General features: G+C 31.9%; 1 protein-coding gene across 1 annotated transcript in view; it reads left to right on the plus strand.

Annotated features, from left to right (window-relative positions):
• The window catches only part of LOC140434823 (antichymotrypsin-2-like), a 45985-nt gene extending 32680 nt beyond the window's left edge, over positions 1-13305 (plus strand). The window contains exons 3-4 of the mRNA XM_072523384.1: positions 4927-5065; positions 13156-13305. Of these exons, the coding sequence (XP_072379485.1) occupies positions 4927-5065; positions 13156-13283 (267 nt within the window). The 3' untranslated portion in view covers positions 13284-13305. The remainder of the gene's footprint in view (positions 1-4926; positions 5066-13155) is intronic.
• The last annotated feature ends 700 nt before the right edge of the window (positions 13306-14005 follow it).

Here is a 14005-nt window from a genome sequence, read left to right on the forward strand (position 1 = left end):
ATTTTGATTAGGTTCTATATCGACGTAGAACGTCATTAGAGGGTCCTTACTTACTCTTTGTTTTATATTTACAATATTGCGTACTAAATGCCCATGTTTTCCTATTTCACTTTTTATTATATTAATGGGCACTGTATCATGTAGATTACGAATTACCAACTCTGTATGCTCTATCCTCTTTCATTTGGTACGTATAATGCACAATTTTTTGCTGTTTAAATGTCTTACCAGTTTCCGGTATGTTTTAGTATCCCGGGAATTTATTTTTATTGTGTTGTTTTTTAATGATGTACAATAGTATGTCTCTGTTTTTGTTACTTCCGATAGGTTATTAACCATTTTATTGTATTAAGTAACACCATATATAAAAATTTGTTGGGGTTTAGAGGTTGCTGAAGTTTTGTTGGTATTTTTGTACTATTATTGTTGTCGTTTTTGTTTTCATTTTGTAGAATATGAAATTTATTGCTGGTTACTACCGTGTCTTCGTTTTCTGTTGGTGTCGTAAGATTATTTTACGTTTTTTGTTACTCTGTTATTAGAATCAGAAGCTTTATTTTGGGGTGTAGATAATGTGGTATTTATTATAGGATTGTATTGACAGTTTTAGGAAGATTGTGATAGTACTTGGTTAGGAACGTAATATATTGTTGTTTGTGGGTTATTGAAAATTTGTGCTGAATTTGGTTGTAAATTTTGTGGAAAAAGGACATTTGGGCATTCTGGTTGAATTTGCTGTTGCTTATATTGAATATTTATAGGTTGACCAGTAACAGTAGCAGTATAAAAAGGAACACTCACCGATATATCTGGTGGAGCACTCATTTTAATTTTTAAAACTGTATATTTTAATTTTTAAATAGTTTATAAATAGTATATCCACTTGATACAGGATATTGACAAAAAAACGAGGCCGGAGCCGGATTTAATCACCACTATCAACTTTCGCCTAATTTGTATCGATGTTTACAGATCGAGAGTCAAATGAATAATAAGCGAAACACTAAAGGTAGATTTATTGTTTATATTCTCTTCAAGCACTCATCCAAGGGTCTGGAGGACTCTAGGCATAATGCTGCAAAGCAATTCCATAAGCTTAAACGAAAACTATCATCTAATTTTTTTCTTAAGGACAGATATTTTTTATTCATGCAAGAGTACATCCATATTATGGGTTATATTAAGTCACCTTTTAATATAATTGAAAAACTTACTTATTTTTTTTTCACTCCATTACCCAGTTTTGAAAGAAGACAGTTGCACTAACATACTTCGAGTAGATTTAAATGGTTTTTCTTCTCTATGCCAGGTAAATCAGTTAATGATATTTAAAGGGTGGGTCTCATTATTCAGAGTAATGTTTCTAATCTTTTACGCTTTTGTCAGCATACATACGTGGTTTCTACTGACATAGCCAAGATGTATTGATAGGTTCTAACAGATCTGAACCAGTGACGACTTTAGCAAATTGTTTGTCGATTTATTCCAAAAGAGGAACTAAACTCATATCAAATGACCATTAAAACCTGTGGTACTTTGTTTGCATCCTTTCTCGCTAAAAGGTGTTTGCTTCAACTTTCTACACAATATTCTAAAAAATATCCTGTAGCTTCCAAAATAGTCTCATCTGATTTCTAAGTTAATAATCTGCTGACTGGTTTTGATTCAACCTTGCAACTTTCTCGTTTAATTATTGAAAGTAATTAAATACTTCAAAGTGAATGCTTTCCTCTAATGAAATGGGTTTCAAATTATTTTACCATTATTTAGAATCCTAAGTCTTCTCCCGTAGGTGACAATACTAAAATTTTAGGTATTTTATGATGCTTTAATAAAGATATTTTTTAAATATCATATTCATAATTTTACTTTAGTTCAGTCAGCAAGTCCATCCTTTTTAACTTCACAAAAATTAATTGTCCGGAGTACTTTATGTAACAGAATTACACAATGCCGAGAAATGTAAGACAGCAATAGCTGTCTATAATAAAATGTTTGAAAATATTATTTTTTTTTTTGCATCTTTCTGTGGTCGTAAATATGACATTTTCTGAAAAATTCAGCTAGTTCGTATGATTTTTAGACGTTTGGTGATATTTTTGTCTCTGACGACTGAAGTAAAAGTCATGAGAGTTGTTCAGTTCGTAAAAAAAGTAAGAGAGAATGGAAAAACAAGACATGGCGTGAGACTGCTCTGCAAAGAAAACATATCTGTAAAGTAAATTAACACTTTTATGACTTTTGACAAAACACAAATAAATGTAAATACAATAGACCGAGACTGGTAAGGTATAGTTAAGTTGTACTGATATTGTACTCCTAATTTTTATTAAAAACAAGTGGTTTTATTAAATATGTAGTTTTTTTTAAATTAAAGTGTTTATCGACTAGATACTACTACGTAAGTCATCTATACCTAATTATTATTTTATTATTGTGAAAAGAAAACGTCAAATAATAAATATACACTACCATACAATCATTTTGTGAGGTTAGCTGCTATAAGTAGCTTATAGTAGCATGCGGTTGGTTTGTCACTTACCAGAGTCGGAGTAAGACCTTCGCCGTCGCAGCTTAAAATGACTTCACACAATGTAAACACACCTTCCGATCTATCCAGTCCAGTAAATCAACGTTCGAATATCACAAACATCAAGTATTAGTTGAAGAATTACAGAATATCGGTTTAAAGCTTATTTTCCCAATAAGATTTCTGAAAATTAGCTCGACTTTTCCCGAATATAGTCACATATTGAGCTTTCGGAGGCAAGTTTATATAAGCCCTATAACATCACCAATTCCATATTCTATTCTAATAAATTTCGACCAAACACCTTACCGCATATTTTTGTCACAAGGTACACTCACCTGCTTTATTTGCAAAAATACAGGACACATATCATCCCAATGCAATAACAGTTCAGCAACAGAATCAACTCATATTGAGTCAAACGATAAAGTACCAAATCAAACAGCTTCAACAAGTACACTACACAATGTACCAAACACCCAGCAGTCATCACGTTGTCCATTATCAAATCCGAGCATATCACCTACACCTACAAATCTCCATGACAAAGAAATTACTAATACTCCTATTCATAGCAACACTTTCAATCAACCTCATTCAGCGGCAATACCGTTTTCACAAACTTCGGAAGCAATATACTCCAATATATCAGCTCGTTTTTCATTAGATACAACTGCAGAAAATTCTAATGAAACTGATACATCACCACAATTTTCTGAAACAACCATTTCAACCAATCTTACAAATAAAACTTCAAGCTCGACTTCTGTCCCTACCAATAAGTTTGCTCCAGAACTTCCAAATGTAATAAAGCCACAGCATCTAAGTGAAAACTCTAATAGCAATTGCGAAAACGCAAGTTCTTCCATAAAACACAGTATTGGTGAGATCGACACGTCTTCTTCAGGTCCAGTAATTTCATCAAAAAATCTGTTTGCAAAACCCAAACCCTCCAACCCAAAAAAACTGCGCTCAGCTCCAGCTCCTGTCCAAGGCTCCCACGACACTATTAGCGTCGTTAAAGAATTTACAACTGATATGGCTGGCTTACTCCATCTTTTAGAAAGCAGCTATCAATATGCAAATGATAGATCTACAAAAAGCAAGTTGACAAAACTTCAAAAAAAAACTACACAACCATTTAGGGAAAGTGATTTCTGACTTAGATAGTGAGTCTTCTGCAGATAATTGTTCAGTATCATCTAACTCCGAATCTGCTAACACCATTCAACTCGATACTTCAATGGAACATTGATGGATTTTTCCATCGTCTCCCTATGCTACAGCTTCTTTTATCTGAATATTCTCCAGATATTATTTGTCTAAAGGAGACAAACCTAAAGACCAATTAGTTGTACAATTCAAAAAATTTCACTTGTTTTCGCAAAACAGATTCCCTTAGCTCTCTAAACTCATTAATACACATTTTTCCGAAACATCCTTTTGAAAAGTTGCTAAAATACCAGCTTTCCCAAGTTCATGAACATGGAAGAAGCGTCCAATTTTTATGGGTTCCCTCACACGTCGGAATTACAGGAAATGAAGAAACTTGACAGGACTGCACGAGAGGCAATTTTAAGTGATTTGTCGGAGCCGATAGACAAGTGTGTTTCCAGTGACTCAAAAGCTTATTTTTAAAATAAAGTGTTGTGTTTGTGGCGAAATGAGTGGTCTCAAACTAATTCCAATCTAAATAAAATCAAAAATAATGTGTCTCAGTGGTTTCCATCGTCGCGCAATAGACGAGAACAAATTGCGGTTGCGCGTTTACGTCTAGGACATACCAGATTAACGTACTCCTACCTTTTCACAATGAAAAATCCACCTTTATGTGATCAGTGTAACCTCCGATTAACAGTCGAACATTTTTTAACAATTTGTAGTAAATATAACCAAGAAAGACAGCGCTACAAGATCCCAAACGCTCTACCACAGACTCTAGGTCAAAACTGTTCCTGTGACAATATAGTGAATTATCTCAGATCCATAAACATTTTGTACAATCTGTTGGTGTTATAACTTTGTTATTTATATTTTGATCCGTCACTAATAACCTTTTGGTGGATGCAACATCTTTTTCTAATAAAAAAAAATAGACCGAGACTACCTATGTATAAAACAATAATATTTTTTCAAAAGTTACAGTTCCTATTTTTATATTTACTAACTATGATGGTAATAAACATTTGAAAAAGAGAAAGTTTATAAAACAACGTGACTCAGTTTCAGTTTTCAAGTTTTTTTTTAGGTTTACACATTAATATTCTCTGCAATATATTTTTTTTATTTTCATTATGTGATTTCTTCTTTATTTTGTATTTTTAAAATAGTTTCTCTTTAGTTGGGTGTTAAAAAAATATCCTAAATAGATGTTCGTAAAAGTATTATATTTTTAGCTTGGAGTTAGAAACATTTTTGAAGGAGCTGACCTCACTGGAATTTCCAAAGAAGGGGATCTAAAGGTTTCCTTCGTTCTACAAAAGGCCTTTATTAACGTTAATGAAGATGGTGTTGAAGCTGCAGCAGCTACAGCAGGTCAGTGGATATTATGTATATTTAGTTGTAAAAGCTTAAGGTCATTAAAGAATACGTTTTTAATAGTTGTGATTAAAAAAAAATTAATTCTAAAACTATTTTGGATAGACAATTTTTTTTTTAATTTTTTGATTAATTTTAAATAAGTGTTTTTACTATTTTTACATAAAGCTGCTCCACGTAAGTAGTTGCTTAATAAATAAACTGTAACTACAAAATTTCATCAACAAATGCTATTGAAATTTCTCAAGCTTAAAAAATTAATATCTATTGTTCATAACAGATTTTGTCGTCCTTGAAATTTACTGTTACACTATAGTATAACTTCTGTTATGGGATAACTTAGAATTTTGTACCAACAACTGTATCGTACAAGCCCGAAAAAATATAGTAGCGGTGTCACATAAGTACCTTTATTCGTTACCAATTTTTACTGTCTAAGGCTATGGCTCCACGAGCGACAGATTGTCGCTAGCAGTAGCAGTAAAATTACGGCGGCAGTAAAGCAGTAAAATCATGGCTCCACGAGCGACAGTTTACAGCGCGCATATCGCCGCGTTTTGGTCTTGTAGTGGCTCCATGAGCGTTAATAAGACGCAGCTACAATCAGTGGTATCTTGTCCGTTTATATAATGTCCGTGTATATAGCAGATAAAATAAATAAATAAATAAGTAAAATAAATTCACATCGATAATACAATAATATAGTATGGATAATCTATCATTTCAAGAAAAAGTTGCTTTAATATTGGCATTGTGCCATCGACGTAGGGTTAAAAACAACGGAAATGGTAGATTCACCCTGTTCTAGTGTCTAGACAGACAGAGGGAATTTTTTTCTTTTACACAACAAATTAAAAGAATATCCTGACAAGTTTTTTGAATATTACAGGATGTCAGTGTCTTCTTTTAATTTTTTATTAGGTGAAATAGAAGATCTCATACGAAAAAAGGATACAGCAATGCGTGATAGCCTAAGCCAAGAAGAAAAATTAGTAATTACCTACCTTAAAGTAAGATTTAAAATTACATATTTTAAAATCCCATACTTGTATCTACCTAAAAATAAAACAAAACAAAATATTTAACTGTTTAACTTTTATTAGAATAAAAAGGGGCCGCCACCACTTCTTACCTCTGCGTATTCTGTAATTAGCTACTGAATTATCAAATAGATCGACGACGACGGCTCCCATATGTCGATTATATTTATTTATCATATTGGGTTGATGTAATGAATCTTTCTTTTCCAATATCTAACTTGCTTTTTTATTTTACAAAATTTTAAAAGATTCTGATGCGACATAAAATCTGCTTTGTTGCATTCTTTTATTTATGAATCACGCCAAGCTATTGAAAACGAACCATTAGTACTGAAGGATAATAAAATTTTACTATAAACAATAATTATTAAAATTTTATTTATATGACATGATAAGACCACCACTTATATAGAAATGAATCATCAGTTCGAAGAAGGAAATCTAAAAAATAGATTTTCGGGAAATCAATAAAAACTGTTTATTCTCTCTATTCAACTTTTTCTTGTTTAATAATGGCATCTATTATTGAGTACAGTTTGATACGGTAAATTGATATTGAAAAAGAAACCGTTTATTGATTTTTGTTATCTAGAATATCGATAAAGAAAATATTGGATTTATTTCTTTCTTAGAACTTATAATTTTTTGTTACGATTTGAGACACAAAATTGTATGAAAAAACTTTAAAGTAATTTATAAAAACAAATAAACAACTTAACAAACACAGAGAAATAAAAAACAAGAACAAAAATATCTGACTAAATGGAAATTACCGCTACAAGCGACAAATTACTGCTTGTGGAGCCACAAACGCGCTACAAATTATTGCTAAAAAATAGGTCCGGATCTGTTCGGACGCGACACGACCTTGACGACGCGTCTCGGTCTCAAAACGAAGCGACAATCTACAGCGCGTGGAGCCACTCAGTATCACTGCTGTTGTTTTCATTTATCAAGCTACATTTTACTGCTACTGCTAGCGACAATCTTTTACTGCTACTGCTAGCGACAATCTGTCATTCGTGGAGCCGTAGCCTAATTCTCTATTTAGTCAGGGCAGAATTTTTCTTCTGGCTTGTTAGTTATACTATAACGTTTTTCCTTTGTATTCAAATCTAGATATTTCTTTTCTTCTGTTAAGATTGTGTAAGCCAATTTGCTTCTTTTCCGCAAATTTATAAAGAAAAGAAAAGGTGAATGGAAGAGGTACCTATTCACAAAAATACCCGAGAAACTTACAAGAATACTCGAAAGGAAGTTAAAGTGGCAGTCAAATAAGCCAAAGATAAGTCATGGGAGGAATTTAAGCAGAAAATGAGAAGAAATTGCAGGGGAAAATTAAAATCCATTTCTATGATATTTTAAAACAGCTAAGACAAAGGAAGGTACACAAAATGACCAATATAAAAGATAAAGACAAAAAACTAATAGCAGAATATAAAGAAATAGCAGAGAGATAACGAGAATATTTTAAAGAGCTAACCTACAAGTATATCTAGATGAAGAAAGAGACATGAAGAGCAAGAGATAGAACCCATAAAAACAGAATAGTTAAATGAGGGAATAGAAATGGTTAAACTAGTTATAGCAGTGGGCAAGGATAACATGACTCCAGAAATTGGTAGGATACATGGCAGAAGAAAAAACAGATTTTCTACAGAGATAAATAAGCAACATAATGAACACAGTAAAAATTCCACATTAATGGAATGTAGATATTATAATACCAATACATAAAAAGAAAAATAAAAAAACAGGGGATTCTGACCTTATCGTGCTACCAGCAACTGGTTTCACAAATAGCTCTGAAATAGTAATAGTAAAAACCGATAATTAACAAGTTAAAATTATTACTAAAGTGATTATAGTGTTTGTTTAAGTGCAGGAAACCATACGTGAGTAAAGAAAACTTTGATTTTGTTTGATTGCATGATATTAAACTGAATACATTATTGTCCTAACTAACCTAATAATTTGGTTAGAATTAAAAGAGCAATTATCAAAATCTGGTTGCTCGTCAACTTTTAAATAAAACAGATTCGTACTCAGCTGAATTGATAAAACCGAAATATCGAAAACGACCAAAATGAATAGTAATAACGTCAATGTTATTATTGAGATTGAGAACTCACCAAACACTAAAAAATACATCACAGCATTGACTCACTCACCAATAACTATTCCTAGCAAAGATCAGGCAATTATCTTTTCTGCAATAGAGGGCCTCAAATTACAAGATTATTTGTTAGAACTCGGACCACTTGTAGATCCAAAAAACATAAATTTTTCATTCAAAATTTCAAACAACCGTGTTTGTGTATACTTATTAAGTAAATCAGCTGTAGACAAATTTTTAAAAGAACATAATTCTATTAAGATTAATACCAGTAATAAAGCTAGTTACCCCGTCACAAAGACTTGTTCTATCCAACGCAAGTCCCACAATTCCACATAATTTATTAGAAACCGAGTTTAAAACTATTGGATTACAGCTAATGTCACCCCTTACATTCCTACGAATTGGAGCAACCGATCCAGCGTAGAGTCATATACTTAGTTTTCGAAGGCAGGTGTACATATCTTCTCCAGAAGATAGCTTTCAAATTCCCGATACATTAGAAATTAATCATGATGATTTAAAATATCGCATATTTTTTACAACAGATTCATTATGCTATAAGTGCAAGCAACCAGGTCGTTTTGCATCTCAATGTGCCAGCTTCCAACTAACTCCAAACTTCAACTTCTTCATATACTAGATCACAACAACAAAGTTCCTCTCTAAACCATTTCTTAGACAGCAATAATTTAAGTGAGTCTATATCAAATACTACTAACCCTGAAATGATATGTGAACAAATACCAATTACTCCTATATTTAATGAGTCCAATCCCGACATACCCGCTTCTTTTAAAGTTCAAACAACTCCGATAACTAAACCTACGACCTCCAAACGAAATGTATCTAAAATTGCAACACCTAGCCCAGAAGATACACAAAATATTACTTATTCCTTAGAACCAAAATCTTACTTTCCAACACCTGTTCCAAAAGTTCGAAAGAAAAAGTGGAAGTCGAAAGACAAACCCTCATTAGAATTTCGAGAATTGCCCCAAAAGATAACCAATTTTATTGACAATCACAATTCCCACTCGGTAGTCAACAATTCACTGATCTGTTAGAGAACATTCACGGTAGTAGTGATGCATTAAGCATTGCTAAAAACTATACCCTACATATTCCATCTCTTATAAAAATGATAAATGAAATACATACCCAGGCTGAAAATCAAAATATGAAAATTAAATGTACTAGACTAAGTAAAAAATTAACTAAACAACTGCTCGAACAAGTTGGTTCATCTGACGTAGACAGTGATATATCTCAAAACTAATTATTTAAATAAAAATATAATTCATGTATAATAATATTTTACAGTGAAATTTAAACAGTTTTCACAACCGCCTACCCTTATTTCAGGTAATTATATATATATATATATATATTTCCTACCCTTTATTAGGAAATATTCACCTGCTATTATATGTCTTCAAGAAACTAATTTTAAAAACAACAATGCGTATAACTTGAAGTCATATAATGTTTACTATCAAAATAGACAGACAAAGCATGCTAGTGGCGGTGTTGCGATATATGCTAAAACCGATTTACAAGTAAACAGAATCACAATTAATACAAACTAAGAAGCAGTAACAGTAACAATAGGTACTAATAAAAAAAAGGAACATATGTAACATTTATATTCCCCCGAGCCAAAATATCCAAGGAAATGAACTTTTCGACTTAATTATGCAAATTCCATCACCAAAATTCATTCTTGGGGCCTTTAGCAGCCATAATCTTCTATGGGGTTCCGAAAAAAAAACTAAAAATAGAAAGTTATTAGCAAACGTAATCAATAGCATGAATTTAACAAAAATGAACGACGGAGCTAAAACCCGTTTCGACGCAGCTACTGGAAATTTTTCAGCTATGGACTTGTCTATTTTTAACCCATTATCGTTACTAAATCACATATGGCAAACCGTAGACGATTTATATGTAAGTGATCGTTATCCAATAATAGTAACAAAAATTTCCAACCCCACAACAAAAACCAATCCTTTGCAAAATTGGAAAAGTAAGCAAGCCACCTGGAACATTTTTAAAACAAAAATTACTGAAGAAATATCGAATATCCCTATATTTGAAGAAGACATAAACTCAACTTTAAAATTGTTTATTAATTTAATCACTAAAGCCGCACAATTGCAATGGGAAAAACAGTATATACCAAAAAACAAAGTTGTTCCCTGTGTTCAAAAATTCCCACAAAATAAAATAAAATACCTAGAACGAAGTGGAAACCTAATTAATGAAAACAAAAAAATTGTAGAAGAATTAGCTGAAACATACAGACAAGAATCTACAAATAAAAATTACAGCAATACTTTTTTACGATATCGGGAAGAAGAAGAAGCAAATACAATAGAAATTATAGCCAATAACGATGATATAAATACTCCAATTATTAAAACAGAACTATTAGAAACAATTCGAATGTTAAAAGACACATCACCAGGTCCAGATGACATACCCACAATATTCTTAAAACAGTTGCCTAACAAAGCTTTAGACTTCCTATTAAATATTTTTAATCCAATCTGGTGTAAACAAAAATTTCCTGACTTATGGAGACAAGCTATTGTCATCCCTATACCAAAACTTAACAAACCAGCTACAGCAGCAGAATCATATAGGCCAATATCACTTACCATGTTCTACTTGCAAACTGCTAGAGAAAATAATAAATAATAGACTTATGTGGCATTTGGAACATCACAATTTACTTATACCGGAACAAGCTGGACTTCGTCCTTTGAGATCTACTATAGACAATGTTTTACATTTAGAAAGTCAAATTAATGAAGCCATTGTAACAAACAGAAATGCATAGCTGTTTACTTTGACATCCACAAAGCATTTGACTTAGCATGACGACACAGAATATTAACAAAGCTGCAGACTTGAGAAATTCAAGGAAACATGTTGACATTTTTGAATAACTTTCTAAATGAACGCAAATTTTCAGTAAGTAGTAATGAAGAACTTTCTAGTATTAAGTCTTAAGACAATGGAACACCACAAGGATCTGTAATTAGCCCTACACTTTTTTAATAGCAATGAATGATGTTATAAAAATCTTAAGAGACCTGCACAGGCTAGATTATATGCTGATGATATTATAATGTTTATCAAAGAAAAAAATATTAACTTGATGGTCAAACTTTTAGAAGAAGAAATAAATAAAATCAAAAGTTGGTCTAAGAGGAGTGGATTCTATTTTTTAGCTGACAAGACACAATATATTATTTTTTATTTTTTGTTATTTAAAAATCCCAAGCTTACTGAGGGTCTTTGCTTCTCGTGTACTTATAATTTTAAAGATCAAAATCTTGGAATTAAATGTAATTTTTGCTGAAGAGCCTACCACATTTCTTGTATAAATAGACTTAATATGTATAAATTAAATTCACAAAGATTTAGCTGCAATCCATGTCTATAAAACAAACATAAAATGAATTAAGTCTTATACGTATGTATCATTTTTTACTTTTATATTAAAATCTTCTTGAATATGGAATTATTTTGATTTTGTGTACTATTTTTTACTGTAAATAAGTACTACATATTTTAATTATTAGTACAGTACGTAAACCTGTTTCATTTTTGATGAATTTTTTACATTATCTTTTTCTGTCAATAACTGATTGGTGGCTAATCACTAAAAGTTTCATAATCCGTGCTGGCCAATAACTGACAAATTAGTGGCTAATCACTGGAGGAGCCATGCCAATACCTAATTCATGACAGACAGGTATTTTCAAAGATTTTTTGGAACTTAAATTTGATTCTAGACTAGAAAAGTTTGGTTTTATATAAATTACAACTAATTTTTTTGTAGAGAGGAACGTGATATTCCTACTGATAAACATTTATTACATAATTATATGATTTAATACCTAAATAGAAATGTGACTGTATGGGTAGTTTACAATATATTTCAATACCACTAAACCAATATTTCGGAATACCAAGAATAAAAACTCCTGTTAAATGTTCATTTAAATGTAACTTTTAAATTCAGGCCTTATAATATGTGTAAACATTGAAAAACCAAGACTACTATCACTTCTACTAGGTTTTGATTAAAAAAACCCAGTCTTCTTGTTGTCTGTCCTAAATTTGGATAAAATTTAGGAATCTTATATACTAAAACGCTAAGCCCTTTTCTTGTCCACCACTTTACTCAAAAACCATATTAGATAATTAAAATATTTTTTCGGAATATTATTAGTATTACGTATGAGATTGTTAAAGTTAAGTTAAAATTTAAAGACCCCACAATGTATATGGATCGAAAGGTCTCGTCGAGACGAATCTAAATATGTACTTCCGGTTGCGATCCGACACCGGAAGTGACCCTAAACGCGCATAAAACGTCAAGATAGAGCAAATCTACAGACACCGGATTCGTGATCAGCATGCAAAATTAACTGCTAAATGATATCCATGGCAATGTCTCGATCCCGCTCATTTGATGGCGTAAAAGTTTACATAACTCCCGGTGCCAAGCAAAAGTTTTCAGAAAATGGAGACAATGTAACAAAAAACATTGTTTTCGACGAAATATTTCGTGATATTTAATACACTTTTTACTTGCATTATTATTGATAAATGTTATGTATATTCTTGCTTATATTGTTTGTATTGATCTCTTAATTTTTCTCGCAAAATAAAAATTTCATTTAAAAAACTCGATGTCGAGTTGGTCCGATAGTAAAAGACTATTTATATAAAGGAATTTATAGAGGAATAAAAATAAATTTAAACTATTAAACGATTATAATACATTTGTATCAAAAGAGAAACTGCATACTAAGGAACAGCAGAAAACTCTTGTTGTTTACAATGATTTGTAGTATATTTCCTACATATTATTTTCTATGTTAATGCGTTATTAAATTTATTTTATTTGATTTTAGCTGCTCTTGTCCAGAAGTCTGTTCCACCTTCACCACAATTCACCTTTGATGCCGATCATCCATTCTACTTTTACATAAGGGACATGAATACTGGTATAACACTTTTCAGTGGACGTTTTGTAAACTAATACAAATCAGATCTGGATATAATATATATATATATATATATATATATATATATATATATATATATATATATATATATATATGAAGCGTAATATAAGATGCTGTTTCCAGTTATCATTCTCTAGCCTCTCCTACTCAATCCCTATCCTCACCTCCACGAAGTGCGGCTTGGGCTACACGGGTGAACCCTGGGAAACCTGAGCAACCTCGCTGAAGATTGGGTAACCAACCCCAATGGAAAGCATGGTCAGGGCTGAGAAAGGGAGAAATGGTCCTCCGAATGGTGGGCAAGGTTAGCAGCCTACCTACTGTCAAAAAAAATCAACGCTCAGAGAACTAAACAGAAGCCTCGGAATTAGACGGATATACACATGACGAACCACGGAAGAAAAAGGAGAAAGAGACCAAATAATCTACGAATTGGCACTTGGAACATCGCATCGTGGAACAAATGGGAACAGGAAGTTGTGCAGGAATTGGAACTCCATAAAATTGATATGTGTGCCCTGAACGAAACAAAAAAGAAAGGAAAAGGAAGTGCCAATAGAAACAAATTTATATTCCTGTACAGCGAAGTAGATAAAAGCAAACGAGCTTAGGCAGGAGTAGGCCTCTTAATGCACAATAAATAGAGTTATAAATATAGTAACAATATTCGAGAACTAAAATACATCAAGGAACACATGATGCTGTTTTGCCTTAAACTTCACAAGACGATACTTCA

The sequence above is a fragment of the Diabrotica undecimpunctata genome, chromosome 2 (assembly GCF_040954645.1).
Source record: "Diabrotica undecimpunctata isolate CICGRU chromosome 2, icDiaUnde3, whole genome shotgun sequence".
In the NCBI taxonomy this organism is placed as follows: domain Eukaryota; kingdom Metazoa; phylum Arthropoda; class Insecta; order Coleoptera; family Chrysomelidae; genus Diabrotica; species Diabrotica undecimpunctata.